The following is a 16,767-nucleotide window of genomic DNA, read 5'->3' as shown; positions in this document are numbered from 1 at the left end:
CTTTTTCCATTCACCTGTTCAAATCTGATATGGATATGGGTACCCAAAAGCAATAAGAGGTGTTGAATTCCCTGGACCTGGAGTCACAGGTGATTGTGAGGCACTGGACATGGGTATTAACTAAACCTCAGTTCTTTGCGAGAGCATCAAATGCTCTTAACTGCTTGGCCATCTCTCCAGTCCCTGGTCTTTGGCCTCCTGATGTTTCTGTCACAGCCTCTCAATGGCTGGGAAAGCAGGCATCCTGTGACTTGTTCTTCAAGGCTCAGCTTATACCCTGTTTCCCTCCTAAGCCCTCCCCTAATTACTCTGAATTTTCCAGCCTCACTAATAAGCAGCTACATGACTCAGAGCTTCACACATCATATATCTTTATACCTTCCATCCTGAGTGATTAAGTCCATCTGTATATTTTCCTTATCCAGATTCTAAGAGCTAGATGCAAATGACGAGATCATTTGTTCTCCTTAGTTACTCATCACCAATAGAAATGCTCCATACACTCTTACCTTTGGGGGAAAAATCAGTCTGATGTGAAAAATATTTTTATTACAATTTCTTGTATTTTCAGTGTATGTCTTCATTACAATCATTGGTACAATAAATATAGAAGTGCTAAACAGGCCATCATCACAGTGGTCTATGGGATGAGAGGCACGGGGACCCAGGGATACTATTCCCTCAGGGCTGATCAGGAGGCCTTCAAAGAGTGTTGAGAGGAAGAGGAATAGAAATATGATTAAGACAGTAAGTGAAACAAATTCTAGAATGCCTATTAAAGCCATGGGTGCAGGCCTTCCTATAATAGGGACAGCGAGACTGTAATTCTCCCATTAGAGGCAGGGGACAGACTGCAGAAACCAGTGCCTCCCCGTGTCCCCAGTGCATGCCCCACCTGCCCGTGCCTTGTGTTGATCTTCTTCACCTGCCATGTGCCCAGCCCTGTGCCCGCCCAGGCTCTCCTAGGCACCCACCTTACACCTCACACAGGCGAGTTAAGGAGTGTAAGGTGAGCTGTGCATCACACACCACAGGACCGGGTTCCCTCAGGGGTGGCCAGGCATCCAGAGTGTTTGGGAATATGGAGAAAGCTGCATCTTCAAAAGTTAAAGGTCCACAGCACTGATTCTCGGCACACTCTTTCTGCCTCCCTGGCTTTGTTTCGTCTCAGCCATGAGGGTTGAACGGAGACTGAATGTCTGGGCCATGCTGAATGGGAAGAGGGAAGGAGAAATGCCACTGTTTTCACCTCTTAGCATATCTCCTTTTATGCTCAGTCCTCAGGTCAGGTATGACGATCTCGCTGTGCTCTCACTTAACTTGTCAGTATATAATTGAGACAGTCTTGCTGTCCCAGAGTGCTTTATGCTAGCACTGGCTGACAATTCTGGCTCTCTGAGTTGTGTCGCTTCTTCTTGATGGTTGTCCTTACTGTGGTGATACCATCAGGCATGTCAGTTGCAAGGCTAGGGTGGCATCCAGACTCCAAGGCTGTCAGAGAGCCCATGTGCATGCACATACACTGCACACACGGCCAAGCCTCCATTGGGTCACCTGTAACCCTGTTCAGCGAATTATACTACAAAGACATAGGGATTGCCATTATGAAAAGTTATAATGGTAGAAAAAGATTTTTAGCAAGTCAGAGGAAGGGGTAGAAGGAAAAAGATACAAAAACAAAAAACCTTGTGCTTCAAGAGGACATTCCATGCTGTCAAAATGAGATTAAATAGGAGAACTCCCTGTGCTAGCAATCAGGGGCTGGAGCTGACTGCTCTCCACAGGGTATCACCTCTGTGGGAAGAACATGAAGAAGGAATTAAGTATTCTCAGAAACCGTGTGACTGAGTGGAGAGAACAGGGAAAACCTTGGGAACATTCTGTTGATTTTGGTACTTAAATACCAGGATCTGGTTTGGCTCTACGCAGGTAGCTTCCTGCTTTGATAGTATGAAATACATGTTGACTAAACATCGTTTAGACTTGCCCACAGGCAGAGGAGTAGAGATATCAGACAAGGTAGAGCTGGCATTTGGGCGAAAGAGACAAAGCTGTAGAGTAGTCTTGCTTCTGTCTGTTTCCCGTGGATTCACAACAGACAGATCATTCCACAAGTCACATCTACTGCAGGAGAGAGAAAGCAACTCACTTCCTAGCAGCGGAGAGGAGGGTAAAGCTCAACTGCCCTCCTGGGGTTAGCAGGCGGTAACTTAGACTCAGTTTCTTTCACTGTGTCTTGATTCTAGTTCTGACTCCAAAGGAAGACTTCCGGACAATGCATGCCTTCCCCGTCCCTCTGTTTCTTTTTCTCTGGGTCCTCTTTATCCCCACTAAGAAACAGAACTTGAGCCTGCATTGCTGAAAGGTTTGGTCAATGTCTCTAACCCAAAAGACGGGACTGTGGAAATGCCCTAGTGTATTATAGTTTTTTCACTTTTTTCTGATAATCTGATGTTTTCTGTCTCGGTTCTTCCCCATAGGCATGAGGTCAAGCTGGAGGGTCTGTCAGGGCAGAAGGAAATCCAAGGAAACTGATGTTCAAACGTATCACCTGAGCAAAGGGTTTGGAGGTTAGAGAATAACTAGGATGTCCAAGGCTCTGGGAATGTGTCAAGATGAACCCGGGATGCAAGTATTTTCCATACTGTAATAGCCCACAAGCAGGTTAGGTTTGTGAGCCAGAATTCAGAATCTTTAGCCATCTCGTCTAGCTAGAGCAATCCACTGAGATCTCCTGTCCCCTAGTTCAGTTCATCACACTCACTGGTCCCCCTGGGGTGGCTGTGACAGCAGAACATGGGAAGCCCAGCCGGAAGCCTCACAGGAGTCTGGGGAAGGGGTAACAGTTGAGCTCCAGAGAACACCTTGAGGTATTTCAAGTGTCCAGAGAGCCAAAGTATGTAGTGTCCAAAGCAAGGTCCTTTCTTGGATGTCTGAGAGTGCCAGGGACCTCAGGCGTGGGCCTCAGTCTCCTTCTTGATGGCTGGCTTATAAATGACTCCCTTGTTGTCACCTTTTTTGCTACAGGAACAATAAGAACACAAGTCTTTGTTAGTTAAAAAGGAGAGAGAAGGAGCCAGAGAGCAGCCTGGCTCAGGTATGGAATGGAGGAGTTTTAAAGGTCCGGATTCCTCTCTGGGGGACCTTTCCCAGGTCTGTTGGTCTTGGGAGAGAATGGTGTCACATCAAGTGTTAGCTAAACCAGAACCTATTATTTTTCTGTTTTTAAGGCCTGGTCATACTAGGCTTGCATTCTGAAGCAGGTGTCATTATTACCCCCACTTCAAACTTCTGATGCCATAATTGGAAACCTTATTTTCCATACCAAGAAAAATAAATTGTCTTAGGAAAAGCCAAGCATGGTAATAAAACTACAGGCAAAGGCATTTATAGCTAATGTGAGTAAGAGATCAGGTTTTTCTTCATTTGTCTTGATGCAAAGACAAACACAAGTCAGAAGACTTGTCTAAGGCCTCACGGCTCACTAGTAACGGCACAAGGCTGGCAGAGTCACCTCCACACCTGAGCACAGTAACCTTTACATAACCAGTGTTTCATGTGAGGACCTGGACACTGGTGTTTGGAGACCAGCACTCCTAAGACAGTGTGGGTTACACAACAGAGCTCTTCCTTCTGCAAAGTTGTCTCACCAGACAGACCAATCACCATGGGCACACAAGTGGCACATTCAGAATGGGAATTCTAAATCCAAACCAACTCACCTCTTCTTCCTTCTGAAGAGCCAAACAGATACTGCCAGAACAATGGAGATGCCAAGAACACCAGCCAGGGCCACGGAAAGGATGACACCTGGTGAGGAGGCAGGGAACACATGTCACATTCCTCCCTTTTCCTCATCTGAGTCCATAGCACACGGCTATGAAATTATGTCCTCGCTCTATGGTTGTCCTCAGAACATTGTGATTTCCCACCTCTGTTCTCAGATTCCAGCCTCTGGCTTTGTGAGACTGACTGGCTGGAGGACTTAGAAAGGCGTCTACAAATTGCAGTGGTTTTTCAGCAGGGGTTCTCAAACTTGCACAAGGATCATCTGAGGGTCATGTCAGCATCATCTGAGGATCATGTTTACAATGTAGACTTTCCAAAAGGTCAGTCCTCAGCGACTTGGTTTAGTCTGCTGGACCTGGGACCCAGGAATCTGCATTTTATTTTCAAACATCTCCAGCTGACGTTGATGCTGATGCTTGTGGTCTATGAACCACACTTTGAGAAACCCTGGGCTACGGAGTAAGATCTCAGTCTACTTTTGCTTGCAGGATGTAAGGTCTCTTGGGATGATTCTATAAATGTTGCCCCCAATTTTCATTGCAGTCCCAAACAACCAACCCCATGGTCAAGGTCATGTGACCAGTCACCTGACCTTAGGTTTAGGTGTGGTTTTAGGCAATCAATGCCCTCCAACCTTAATGAACAGAATGTCTTAAATAGGATCTTTGCATACACACCACAGAGTGATTCAGTCTTTTCATTAGAGAAACATTTGATTGGCAGTTCATTTTTTAATTAGAGAGCAGCTTGAGGGATACCGGAAGCCAAAGCAACAGCAGAGAAGCAGGAAGATGGACTGAAAGAATCACAGGCCCAGATCACACTGAAAATCACAGGATCACCCAGCTGTAACATGCACACTCAGGAGACCACATACCCAAACTCAGTCCTGTGTCGGTAAGGAGTCCTACTTCAAAGGGGAGGGGGAGAAAAGATTGGAAGTTAATCTAGAGCCAGACCATGATGGATCTGACCAGTGCATAGCATAAAACTCTTTTATTGTTGGTTGGTATTCCAGGGCTTATTCAGATTTGGGAGATGGTTACCCTTGTTTTATTTATTTTTGTTTTTTTGTTTGGTTTTTCGAGACAGGGTTTCTCTGTATTGTTTTGGAGGCTGTCCTGGAACTAGCTCTGTAGACCAGGCTGGCCTCGAACTCACAGAGATCTGCCTGCCTCTGCCTCCCGAGTGCTGGGATTAAAGGTGTGCACCACCAACGCCCGGCAATGGTTACCCTTGTCACAGGTTGATGGGGTAGGGGGATCCATCCTGTTTTCTCCTCCATCCCCCATTCCTTTTGCACTGTCACTTTCTTTGCTAGGGCAAAACTTCACTTTTTGGCAAAGAGAGGCAAAGAGAAGATGGGTAAGAATCAGTCTACTTTGGCAGGTTTTCTGTTTCTCTATTACCTGCCTTTCCCTGTAGGGAACCTGCCACCAGCTTTCTCCCTTCCCACACCTATTCTAACATCATGGTTTGGTTCTTTTCCATTTCTGCTTGGTCTTACTGGACAAACTCTTCTACTATACCAACCTATCATCTCTACTTCACGAGACTGGGGTATTATGACTTCCCCCTAGGAGTCACTATTAGGAATAAGTAGGATGAGTTTAGAGTTCTGTGTGGGGCCCAGCCATCAAAGGTAAAACCCCACAGCCTGCTAGGGATTTCCAAGGGCATAGTCACCTGTGACTGCATCTTTCTGAATAAACAGAGGAACCTAATTACAACACCTTCCCTGAGCAGCCCCTAGCCCGCTTCCTCTAGGTTCTTACTACTCTTCCTCTTTCTCTCAGTCATCTAAAGAAGTCTGTTTACACACACCCTTTTCTCAGGTGGTTTTTAGAAACTTTACAAAGCGTGTGTGTGTGTGTGTGTGTGTGTGTGTGTGTGTGCGCGCGCGCGAGCGTGCGCGCGCCTCCCTGCCTGCTTGCTGTCTATTTGTGGTGTTTTTCTAACCCACACTGGAAGCCTGAGTTTGACAGGCTGTGGTAACCCCGTCTGACACACAGAGATAGCACAGAGATACCCTGCACCTGTAAAGCCCACCATAGAAGCCAAGACTCTAGGTAAGCCCAGGCCAAGTGTGAGGTGTCCGCAGAGGGTCATAATTCACCCTTGGGGCTTTCAACATATTGAGGCACAAGACCTGCAGGGTAAGGTTTTGCTTACCTGCCTTCTCCTATCATGTGGCTGGAATCTGGCTGATTCCCCAGGAGCTGTAATACCTGTATCCTTCTCTACTGTCCTGCAATTTCACATCTAGCCTGCCAAGCCTGAGACAAGTCTGCACCTGAGTGGCCCTGGCTGCTGTGAGAGTAAACTGAGTAGACATGAGGAGGGTGTCCCCAACAGTGCCTGTTCTGACTGGCCACCACCAGTAGTTCATAGCTCTTAGGTAGCTCCCCTGGTCAGATTGCCTGCCCAGGCCTCCCTGGTAAGCTGAGCACGGGGAACAATGTATGGCTCAAGACACATGTAGGGCAGGTTTCCACCCAGGGAGAATTTCATACTTCTCCAGTGCCTACTGTGTGCTCCTTCTAGCCTGGGCCCCCAGAACAGTACAACTTGGTATTTGAGTTTGCTGATTTTTGCTTTTGTTTTGTTTTATGGTACTCAAAGACCTAGTTCATTTCTATCTTAAACAAACTCTGGGTGTTTCTTCTCTAGTCCTTTGATGAAACCCACTTTTGTTCCTCAAGCCCCAGAAGCTCAAAGTGATGATCTAGCCACATAAGCCTGTCACTAGCAAGCCACCTGGCTAAGTTGTTCAATTTGGGTCATGCCTTTCACAGTCACCATAAACAAGTGAGAGTCACATGGGACCAAACAGCTGAGCACTCCGACCACACTGCTGAAGGAGTCATCTGTGTACTGTGGACTTGGATTGCTGAGCAAAGCCCACGGGGATCTAGGTCCTAGAGTGATACTTTTCTCCAGAACGGTCCAGCTTGGTGGCTTCTCTGGAGGAACAGTCTAGCATGTCCTTGCTTGCTCTGCAGGATTTTGACAATGGCGTAACTGGATTCAGTGCTCCAACCCAAGTTTTTCACTCCTGGGTGGACTCTGTCAGGGACTAAATGGTCTCTCCTTGGAAACAATGATGTGAGCACAAATAGCAGTGAAGACAGAGAAAGTTCCAGAGACTGGAATAAGTGAATTTTCAGCTAAGACTTTGATGTTGCAAAAAAGTAAAGCAGCTAATGTGCCAAGGAAGAAAATACTGGCAAGGGTGTCACTGTAATGGTTCTACCTCCGTATGATGCCCAGGGCAGGAAGATGTGGGTAAAATGCCATCCTACCAGTTTAGGCAGCACCAACCAAGGTCTACAGAAAAAGACCCTGCTTAATGGGTTACAGGCCCACTGAAGATAGGGCCAAAGCATCTGCTAACTAAACAGCCACGGAGCTAGCAATGAGATTTTCAGGGTATAGGGAGAAATGCTGAGATAATTTGAGAACTGAAGCAAGAAAAAAAGAAGGCTAGGTATTTGTCGGCAGAGGCTCAGCCAGGGGAGACTAGTCTCTGGGCAACTGGAGTACAGGCACGAAAGATGACATAGGATGGACAGAGCTGGAGAAGGGTACATTCAGCTTAAACAAAGAAATTGGTTGTTTCCAAACAGGGACAATGACGTGTAGTTCCTAAAGAAAAATGATGACAGATGGGGAAAATGGAGACAGGCTTGCTCTCAGAGGTGACCCATGACAGCCAGCTGACCATAACCCAGCAGAAAAGACTCCTGAGATAGATGATAACTCAAGCTGAGAAGATGGGGGAGTGCTGCCTACTAAGTGCCTCCATAGAGCACTTGGGTACCAGCCACAGGGAGCAGAGATAGGGCAATATGACACACAAAAGGAAGTTGCGCATAGGTACAGACAGCAGCACTGTCCATGAAGGTAGGACACCTGGAGAAGGTCAGGAACTGCTGGACACAAAGGCTTTGCTACCTGGACCAGCTGGCTCAGGAGCTGCATCTTCCACTGGCGTCTGGCTGCCCCGAGGATGCTGGTTAACTGCTCTTGAGGTGCTCTGAAGCCTCAAGCACAAACACAGACAAGTCCAGCCCGAAGGGCAAGCACTCATTTACACATCTTGGAGTACCTGGAACAACAGTCTAGTATTCTCTAGTTCCATTTTCAATTCTGTTTAATTGTGGGATGAAATCTCTTATTTCAAAGTCCTGCCAAAGCATGGACTGTTCTCAAAGACAACATAGGCCAGTCTTCAGTGGTCTCCAGTCTTATGAAAGAAGCCAGGAGAGTTTATGTTTACCAGGGGTTTGACTGCTTAAGAACATGACATTGACTTAGAGTGATGACAAGTTCCCCTTAGCGTGTGATGTTATAAGCCATAGAGTCAAATGACTGTAGTGCTAGTGTTCTCTTCAAATAGTACTTTGCTTAGGAAAATGTTCTCAGTGACCAAGCACACATTATTATCTTTGGACGGTATTTTTAACCTGGCATTGTTTTTCATCAACCCTATACAACCCAGTGAGGAAATAACTTCTACAAAGAAATCTGTCAAAAAGGCACCACTAGACAGATAAAAAAGTAGCTGACTTATAAAACTATGATTGAAATGGAAAACTTTGTCTCCCAAATTGCAAGCATGCCTGCCACACTGCTCTGATCCAGGTGCCATGCCAGCTCTTGTTGCATTCATTCAGTGGCCCAGGCCGTCAGGGCTTAAGGGGTGTTGGCTAATAGGACGGGGAGCTTATACCCTGTCATTTCAGAGCAGCAAAAAGTGTGACATCAGTTGGCAACTTCCTCCAGGCCTTACAAACTCAATTGCAAGTTCCAGTCTTGAATTTCCCTTACATATGTTTCTATTTTAACATTGTTTGCAAACTTAGAATAGAGAAAAGTAAGACTTGAAATTTGACAACTGGCCAGGCATATGTGTAAACCATTCTAGATAGAAGATATGGGGAGGAAAGGGGAAAGGAAACAATCAGTTATATTCTTTCAGCAAGCTTATAGCATGCACTGGGCATAGTGCCAGGAATAAAGAATGAATGATCATGAGACATCAGACATCCTTTCTGTAAGGATGCAAATGTATCCTGTATAATGTTCTCTCACTCACTCACTCACTCTCTCTCTCTCTCTCTCTCTCTCTCTCTCTCTCTCTCTCTGTGTGTGTGTGTGTGTGTGTTTACTGTATTGTAATAAATACAGTAATATGGTTGGTATACTACACTAGAGATGATAAGTCAGATAAAAGAGGATGGTAAGCCAACTCCAGGGTAGTAGGGAGGGCTTATGAGAGAGTGTGACTAAAGTTGAGTCCTAAAAGAACTTTGTGAACGTGAGAGAGCCACTCCAGTCAAGAGGAATAGTGTATGTGCCCTCCCTGTTTTAGGAGGCCCTGCAGTGTGGGGGGCTGAGGCTTCGAGGACAGGGATGGGGCCACTGAGAGCTGACGGAGAATCAGCCGGGGGCCTCATAGGAAGGGATACAGCCTTCTGCCTGGCCCACTTCCCAGCTGTTGTTCCTGAACTCAGCCTGCTCTGTGTCATGGGCTTGTCATCAGGAGCAAGGAATGCTTGGGGCTGGGGTTGGTGTTTGTTTGTCTCTGTCCCCACAGTGCACAGCAGGGCCATGGTAAGAAAACTCGGTGTGTTGAGGGGACTGGGACTTCACTCCTTAGCACATTTGATGATTGCCACTGACAGTTCAGACTGTCTAGCATTCTCTAGTTCCACTTTCAATTCTGTTTAATTGTGGGATGAAATCTCTTATTTCAAAGTCCTGCCAAAGCATGGACTGTTCTCATAGACAACATATTCCAGGTCTAGGCATTTGAAGGTAGGAACTTCTCTGATTTGTCACTGGATGCCTTGGAAGAACTGATGATACTCTTCCATCTAATAGTTTTTATTTATAAACAGAAACTGGAAGAAACACAAGGTCAATAACCATGGCATGTAAGTTCTAGTCTTAAAAAAATTAATTAGCCATCTTATCTGGGTAAAATGTCTCTCTTTTGAACATTTTTCTAAAACTATGCAGGTCTCTCCAGGATAAGCAGGTTCTAGTTATGTTATTCTGCAAATGGCTATTAGTTAGAGCCCTCCCCCCCTCAACGTCCAGCAAGCTCAACAGTACAGCACACTCACTCATCTAAATGCCCCTCAGCTGGCTCTAGATCCCTAGTGACTGGCATGCAGCTCCTCAGAGCAAGCCCACTAAAGACATGATTGTAGAAACTTTTTGGCCTCTTTGTGTCTCTGCAGTTTCCTTGCCCCTAACATGCTTAAAAGGAGCTAGACAATGTTAGTATTTATGTTTGATAGACCCTTGCCTTACTATCAGTCACCATTTGGACTCAGAGTTGGTGTCACTGACTGGGAAGAAATAACCCACTTCTGGGTCCTGGCCTGTACTCTTTCCAGCATCCTCACTTAGGGTGCCTGGCTCTCAGGAAACCTGAGCTGGCTTCAGGTGAGTCTTCTCTCTATCACCCCATCTTGAGGGCAAGCTCAAGTCTTCATTGGAAGAGGTCATTTTCCAGAGTCCCTGTATGACCTACAGCTTTCCATCTGGAATAGGAACTTCAAGCCATCAAAATAGTCACCAAGTGAGAAAGCCTCACACAGATGGAAAGGAGACAAGGGATGATGAGGGACCCGAAGAAGGATGCTCAGATAAAGGGTCTGTAGACTTTCTCAAAGGAAGACCAGGTCTTCCTCTCTCTCTCTCTCTCTCTCTCTCTCTCTCTCTCTCTCTCTCTCTCTCTCTCTCTCTCCACTTCTCCTAACCTTACTCAATTATATAAGAAGGATATTTACTTACATTCTTAAGGTATGTGGGAACAAGGCTTTTTTGAGGTTATTTTGTTTGGGATCATCATCACAAGACTCAGGCTTTCATGACATAATACAATAAAGACTAGGGATGGCTCCATGGTTAAGAACACTGGTTGATTTTCCAGAGGATTTGGGTTTGATTCCCAGCACCTACAACTGTCTGTAACTATAGTTCCATGGAATCTAATACCCTATTCTGATTTCCTGGGGCACCAGGCATGTACACGATATACGACATATGTGCAGACAAAATACCTATATACATATAAAATAAAAATAAAAGTTTAATTAAAAAATAAATATTGGAGCATGTGATATTCAACTTGAGAATCCTATACTAATGGGGATAAAAACTAATCCTAAGCCTACAAAATCATTGACCAATACCTGGTATAGTGGTCCTCAATTGGGGTCATTTTGCTTCATCTCCCCTAGAGAATTGGGCAATGTCTAGAGATATTTTGTAATGTTACAGGTGGAAATATGTCACTGGCATCTAATAGGTAAGGATGAGCGACATCTGCTAATGCTACAGGGCACAGGGAAGTCTCCATTATAAGAATTATCATGTCCCGAGCCTGAGTTCCAGAGCCTGCAGATCGCCTGGGAACTGCACAGAGCTCCCAATCCCGGCGGGAGCATCAGGTAAACAGGCCAGCTTCCCGGCCTGTGTTCCAGAGCCTGCAGATCGCCTGGGAACTGCACAGAGCTCCCAATACCGGCGGGAGCAAAGCACCCCAGACTCCAGATCTTCTCTCCCACCAACGATTCCAGGAAAGGAGAGGAGGCTGGGAGTACAGGGAAGTAGCTGTCCCTCTGGCATCATCAGGTAAACAGGCCAGCTTCCCGGCCTGAGTTCCAGAGCCTGCAGATCGCCTGGGAACTGCACAGAGCTCCCAATCCCGGCGGGAGCATCAGGTAAACAGGCCAGCTTCCCGGCCTGTGTTCCAGAGCCTGCAGATCGCCTGGGAACTGCACAGAGCTCCCAATCCCGGCAGGAGCATCAGGTAAACAGGCCAGCTTCCCGGCCTGTGTTCCAGAGCCTGCAGATCACCTGGGAACTGCACAGAGCTCCCAATCCCGGAGGGAGCATCAGGTAAACAGGCCAGCTTCCCGGCCTGTGTTCCAGAGCCTGCAGATCGCCTGGGAACTGCACAGAGCTCCCAATCCCGGCGGGAGCAAAGCACCCCAGACTCCAGATCTTCTCTCCCACCAACGATTCCAGGAAAGGAGAGGAGGCTGGGAGTACAGGGAAGTAGCTGTCCCTCTGGCATCATCAGGTAAACAGGCCAGCTTCCCAGCCTGAGTTCCAGAGCCTGCAGATCGCCTGGGAACTGCACAGAGCTCCCAATCCCGGCGGGAGCATCAGGTAAACAGGCCAGCTTCCCGGCCTGTGTTCCAGAGCCTGCAGATCTCCTGAGAACTGCACAGAGCTCCCAATCCCGGCGGGAGCAAAGCACCCCAGACTCCAGATCTTCTCTCCCACCAACGATTCCAGGAAAGGAGAGGAGGCTGGGAGTACAGGGAAGTAGCTGTCCCTCTGGCATCATCAGGTAAACAGGCCAGCTTCCCGGCCTGAGTTCCAGAGCCTGCAGATCACCTGGGAACTGCACAGAGCTCCCAATCCCGGCGGGAGCATCAGGTAAACAGGCCAGCTTCCCGGCCTGTGTTCCAGAGCCTGCAGATCACCTGGGAACTGCACAGAGCTCCCAATCCCGGCGGGAGCATCAGGTAAACAGGCCAGCTTCCCGGCCTGTGTTCCAGAGCCTGCAGATCGCCTGGGAACTGCACAGAGCTCCCAATCCCGGAGGGAGCATCAGGTAAACAGGCCAGCTTCCCGGCCTGTGTTCCAGAGCCTGCAGATCGCCTGGGAACTGCACAGAGCTCCCAATCCCGGCGGGAGCAAAGCACCCCAGACTCCAGATCTTCTCTCCCACCAACGATTCCAGGAAAGGAGAGGAGGCTGGGAGTACAGGGAAGTAGCTGTCCCTCTGGCATCATCAGGTAAACAGGCCAGCTTCCCAGCCTGAGTTCCAGAGCCTGCAGATCGCCTGGGAACTGCACAGAGCTCCCAATCCCGGCGGGAGCATCAGGTAAACAGGCCAGCTTCCCGGCCTGTGTTCCAGAGCCTGCAGATCTCCTGAGAACTGCACAGAGCTCCCAATCCCGGCGGGAGCAAAGCACCCCAGACTCCAGATCTTCTCTCCCACCAACGATTCCAGGAAAGGAGAGGAGGCTGGGAGTACAGGGAAGTAGCTGTCCCTCTGGCATCATCAGGTAAACAGGCCAGCTTCCCGGCCTGAGTTCCAGAGCCTGCAGATCACCTGGGAACTGCACAGAGCTCCCAATCCCGGCGGGAGCATCAGGTAAACAGGCCAGCTTCCCGGCCTGTGTTCCAGAGCCTGCAGATCACCTGGGAACTGCACAGAGCTCCCAATCCCGGCGGGAGCATCAGGTAAACAGGCCAGCTTCCCGGCCTGTGTTCCAGAGCCTGCAGATCGCCTGGGAACTGCACAGAGCTCCCAATCCCGGAGGGAGCATCAGGTAAACAGGCCAGCTTCCCGGCCTGTGTTCCAGAGCCTGCAGATCGCCTGGGAACTGCACAGAGCTCCCAATACCGGCGGGAGCAAAGCACCCCAGACTCCAGATCTTCTCTCCCACCAACGATTCCAGGAAAGGAGAGGAGGCTGGGAGTACAGGGAAGTAGCTGTCCCTCTGGCATCATCAGGTAAACAGGCCAGCTTCCCAGCCTGAGTTCCAGAGCCTGCAGATCGCCTGGGAACTGCACAGAGCTCCCAATCCCGGCGGGAGCCAAGCACCCCAGACTCCAGATCTTCTCTCCCACCAAAGAGACCAGGAAACTACAGGAACCAGGGAGACCAGGGGAGTAGCTGTTCCGGATCAGGTACAACAGGACCCAGCATAGGGTCCAGGGGACCAGGTAGGAGGCTAAGCGCCCCAGATTCCTGTTCTTCTTCTCTACCCACGGACCAGCATTTGGACAAGGCATAGAAGAACCACCAGATTACTGGACTTACTAGCACCCACCAAAAGGGAACTCTGGTCCCCAGACCAGGAAGGGGCTCTTTCTGCACCCACTAAAAGAAGAGATGGGAAAGAGACAATACAAAAACACAGTCAGCAACAGAAAAACAAATATGACACCGCCAGATTCTAGAGACTCCACACCAGCAAGACCCCAATATTCAAACGCGAAGGAAGCAGAAGAGAACGATCTTAAAAGCACTTTCATGAAAATGATAGAGGCCCTAAAAGAGGATATTGGAAAATCCCTCAAAGAAATGGAAGAAAAAACAAACCAAAAAATGCAAGAAATGGAAGAAAAAACAAACCAAAAAATGCAAGAATTGGAAGAAAAAACAAACCAAAAACGGCACGAAATGGAAGAAGAAATGAAGCAAAAAATGCAAGAATTAGAAGAAGAAACATACCAAATAAGGCAGGAAATGGAAGAAGCAACAAAGCAAAAAATGCAAGAAATGGTAGAAAAAACAAAGCAAAAAATAAAAAAAATGGAGGAAGAAACAAACCAAAAAAGGCAGGAAAGGGAAGAAGAAACAAAGCACAAAATCCAAGAAATGGAACAAAAAGCAAACCAAAAAATGCAAGAAATGGAAGAAAGAACAAACCAAAAAATTCATAAAAGGCAACAAACGGACGAACAGATAAACAGAAAATTGCAAGAAGCAATGCAAATGCTGCAAGGGTTGAAAACTGAAATAGAGACACTAAAAAAAACACAATCTGAAGAAAGGCAGAAAATAGAAAAGCTGGACAAACAGTCAGGCACTACCAATACAAGCATTACCAACAGAATAGAAGAGATGGAAGAGAGAATCTCAAGTGTTGAAGATACATTAGGAGAAATGGATTTATCAACCAAAGAAAACCTTAAATCCAACAAATCCTTAACACAAAACATCCAGGAATTATGGGACACCATGAAAAGACCAAACATAAGAATAATAGGTATAGAAGAAGGAGAAGAAATCCACCTCAAAGGGGCAGAAGGCATATTCAACAAAATCATAGAAGAAAACTTTCCCAACCTTAAGAAAGACATGCCAATGAAGGTACAAGAAGCCTACAGAACACCAAATAGAGTGGACCACAAAAAAAATCCCTCGCCACATAATAATCAAGACCCCAAACATACAGAATAAAGAAAGAATATTAAGAGCAGCTAAGGAAAAAGGTCAAGTAACATATAAAGGCAGACCTATCAGAATTACACCTGATTTCTCCATGGAAACTCTGAAAGCCAGAAGGTCCTGGATAGATATTCTACCTACACTAAGAGACCATGGATGCCAGCCCAGACTACTATACCCGGCAAAGCTCTCAATCACTATAGACGGAGAAAACAAGATATTCCATGACAAAACTAGATTCAACCAATATGTGTCCACTAACCCAGCCCTACAGAAAATTTTGGAAGGAAAACTCCAACCCAAGGAAGCTAACTACAACCAGAAAAACATAAGCATTAGAGAATCCCTCTCTACCAACAGCCAAAAGAACAAAGGGGCGAAATTCCACCCATAATTCCACCAACAACAACCATCGCAAATCGAAGAAGGATGAGCAATCAATGGTCATTAATATCCCTCAATATTAATGGCCTTAACTCACCCATAAAAAGACACAGACTAGCAGAATGGATTCGAAGACAGAACCCTTCCTTCTGCTGCATACAAGAAACACACCTCACCCTCAAAGACAGACATTACTTGAGAGTTAAAGGTTGGGAAAAAATTTTTCAATCAAATGGACCCAAGAAACAAGCAGGGGTAGCAATCCTAATATCTAACAAACTAGACTTTAAAATAAAATCAATCAAAAGAGATGAAGGAGGTCATTACATACTCATCACAGGTGAAACCCACCAAGACGAAGTGTCTATCCTGAACATCTATGCCCCCAATACAAAGGCATCCACATTCGTTAAAGAAACATTATTAGAACTTAAATCTCATCTAAAGCCCCACACAGTTATAGTGGGAGATTTCAACACACCACTCTCACCACTAGACAAGAATACCAGACAGGAACTCAACAAAGAAGCAAAGGGTCTAATAGAAGTAATGACCCAACTGGGATTAACAGATATCTATAGAACATTTCATCCACATAAAAAAGAATATACCTTCTTCTCACCACCACATGGAACCTTCTCAAAAATCGACCACATACTTGGCAACATATCAAACCTCAGCAGCTACAAAAAAATTGGAATAACTCCATGCATCTTATCAGACCACCATGCCTTAAAATTAGAATTCAACAACAACACAAAGTGCAGAAAACCTACAAACTCATGGAAATTGAATAATGCTCAACTGCACCATCCCTGGGTCAAAGAGGAAATAAAAAAAGAAATTAAAGACTTCCTCGAACTCAATGAGAATGAAGACACAACATACCCAAACCTATGGGACACTTTGAAAGCAGTGCTACGGGGAAGTTCATAGCACTAAGTGCTCACATGAAGAAACAGGAAAACAGTTATACCAGAGAATTAACATCACAGCTAAAAGCTCTAGAACACAAAGAAGCAAACTCCCCCAGGAGGAGTAGACGCCAGGAAATAATCAAATTGAGGGCTGAAATCAACAAAGTAGAAACCAGGAAAACAATACAAAGAATCAATGCAACGAAGAGTTGGTTCTTTGAGAAAATCAACAAGATAGACAAACCTTTGTCCAAACTTACCAAACAGCAGAGAGTGAACACGCAAATTAACAAAATCAGAAATGAAAAGGGGGACATAACAACAGACTCTGAGGAAATCCAGAGAATCATTAGGTCATACTTTGAAAACCTGTACTCCACAAAATTTGAAAATTTAAAGGAAATGGATGACTTCCTGGACAGCTATCATTTGCCAAAACTAAATCAAGAACAGATAAGCAATTTAAATAGACCTATAACCCCTATGGAAATAGAAGCTGTCATCAAAAGTCTCCCAACCAAAAAAAGTCCAGGTCCAGATGGCCTCAGTGCAGAATTCTACCACAAATTCAAAGAACAGCTTATACCAATTCTTCTCAAAGTGTTCCACACAATAGAAGCAGAAGGGTCTTTGCCAAACTCTTTCTATGAGGCTTCAATAACCTTGATCCCCAAGCCACACAAA

General features: G+C 46.3%; 1 protein-coding gene across 3 annotated transcripts in view; it reads right to left on the bottom strand.

Annotated features, from left to right (window-relative positions):
- Positions 1-529: 529 nt before the first annotated feature.
- The window catches only part of Ca12 (carbonic anhydrase 12), a 67,131-nt gene continuing 50,893 nt past the window's right edge, over positions 530-16,767 (bottom strand). The window contains exons 9-11 of one of the 3 annotated variants that reach the window (XM_005075510.4): positions 4,667-4,699; positions 3,723-3,810; positions 530-3,021 (exon numbers count right to left, since the gene is read on the bottom strand). In XM_005075510.4, the coding sequence (XP_005075567.1) occupies positions 2,952-3,021; positions 3,723-3,810; positions 4,667-4,699 (191 nt within the window). In that variant the 3' untranslated portion in view covers positions 530-2,951. The remainder of the gene's footprint in view (positions 3,022-3,722; positions 3,811-4,666; positions 4,700-16,767) is intronic. The other 2 variants (XM_005075509.4, XM_005075511.4) reach the window with 2 other exon arrangements.

This window comes from Mesocricetus auratus, unplaced genomic scaffold, assembly GCF_017639785.1.
Source record: "Mesocricetus auratus isolate SY011 unplaced genomic scaffold, BCM_Maur_2.0 Super-Scaffold_100691, whole genome shotgun sequence".
In the NCBI taxonomy this organism is placed as follows: Eukaryota; Metazoa; Chordata; class Mammalia; order Rodentia; family Cricetidae; genus Mesocricetus; species Mesocricetus auratus.
Note: the sequence above shows the minus strand (reverse complement) of the source record. Positions and strands in the feature narration are given on the sequence as shown.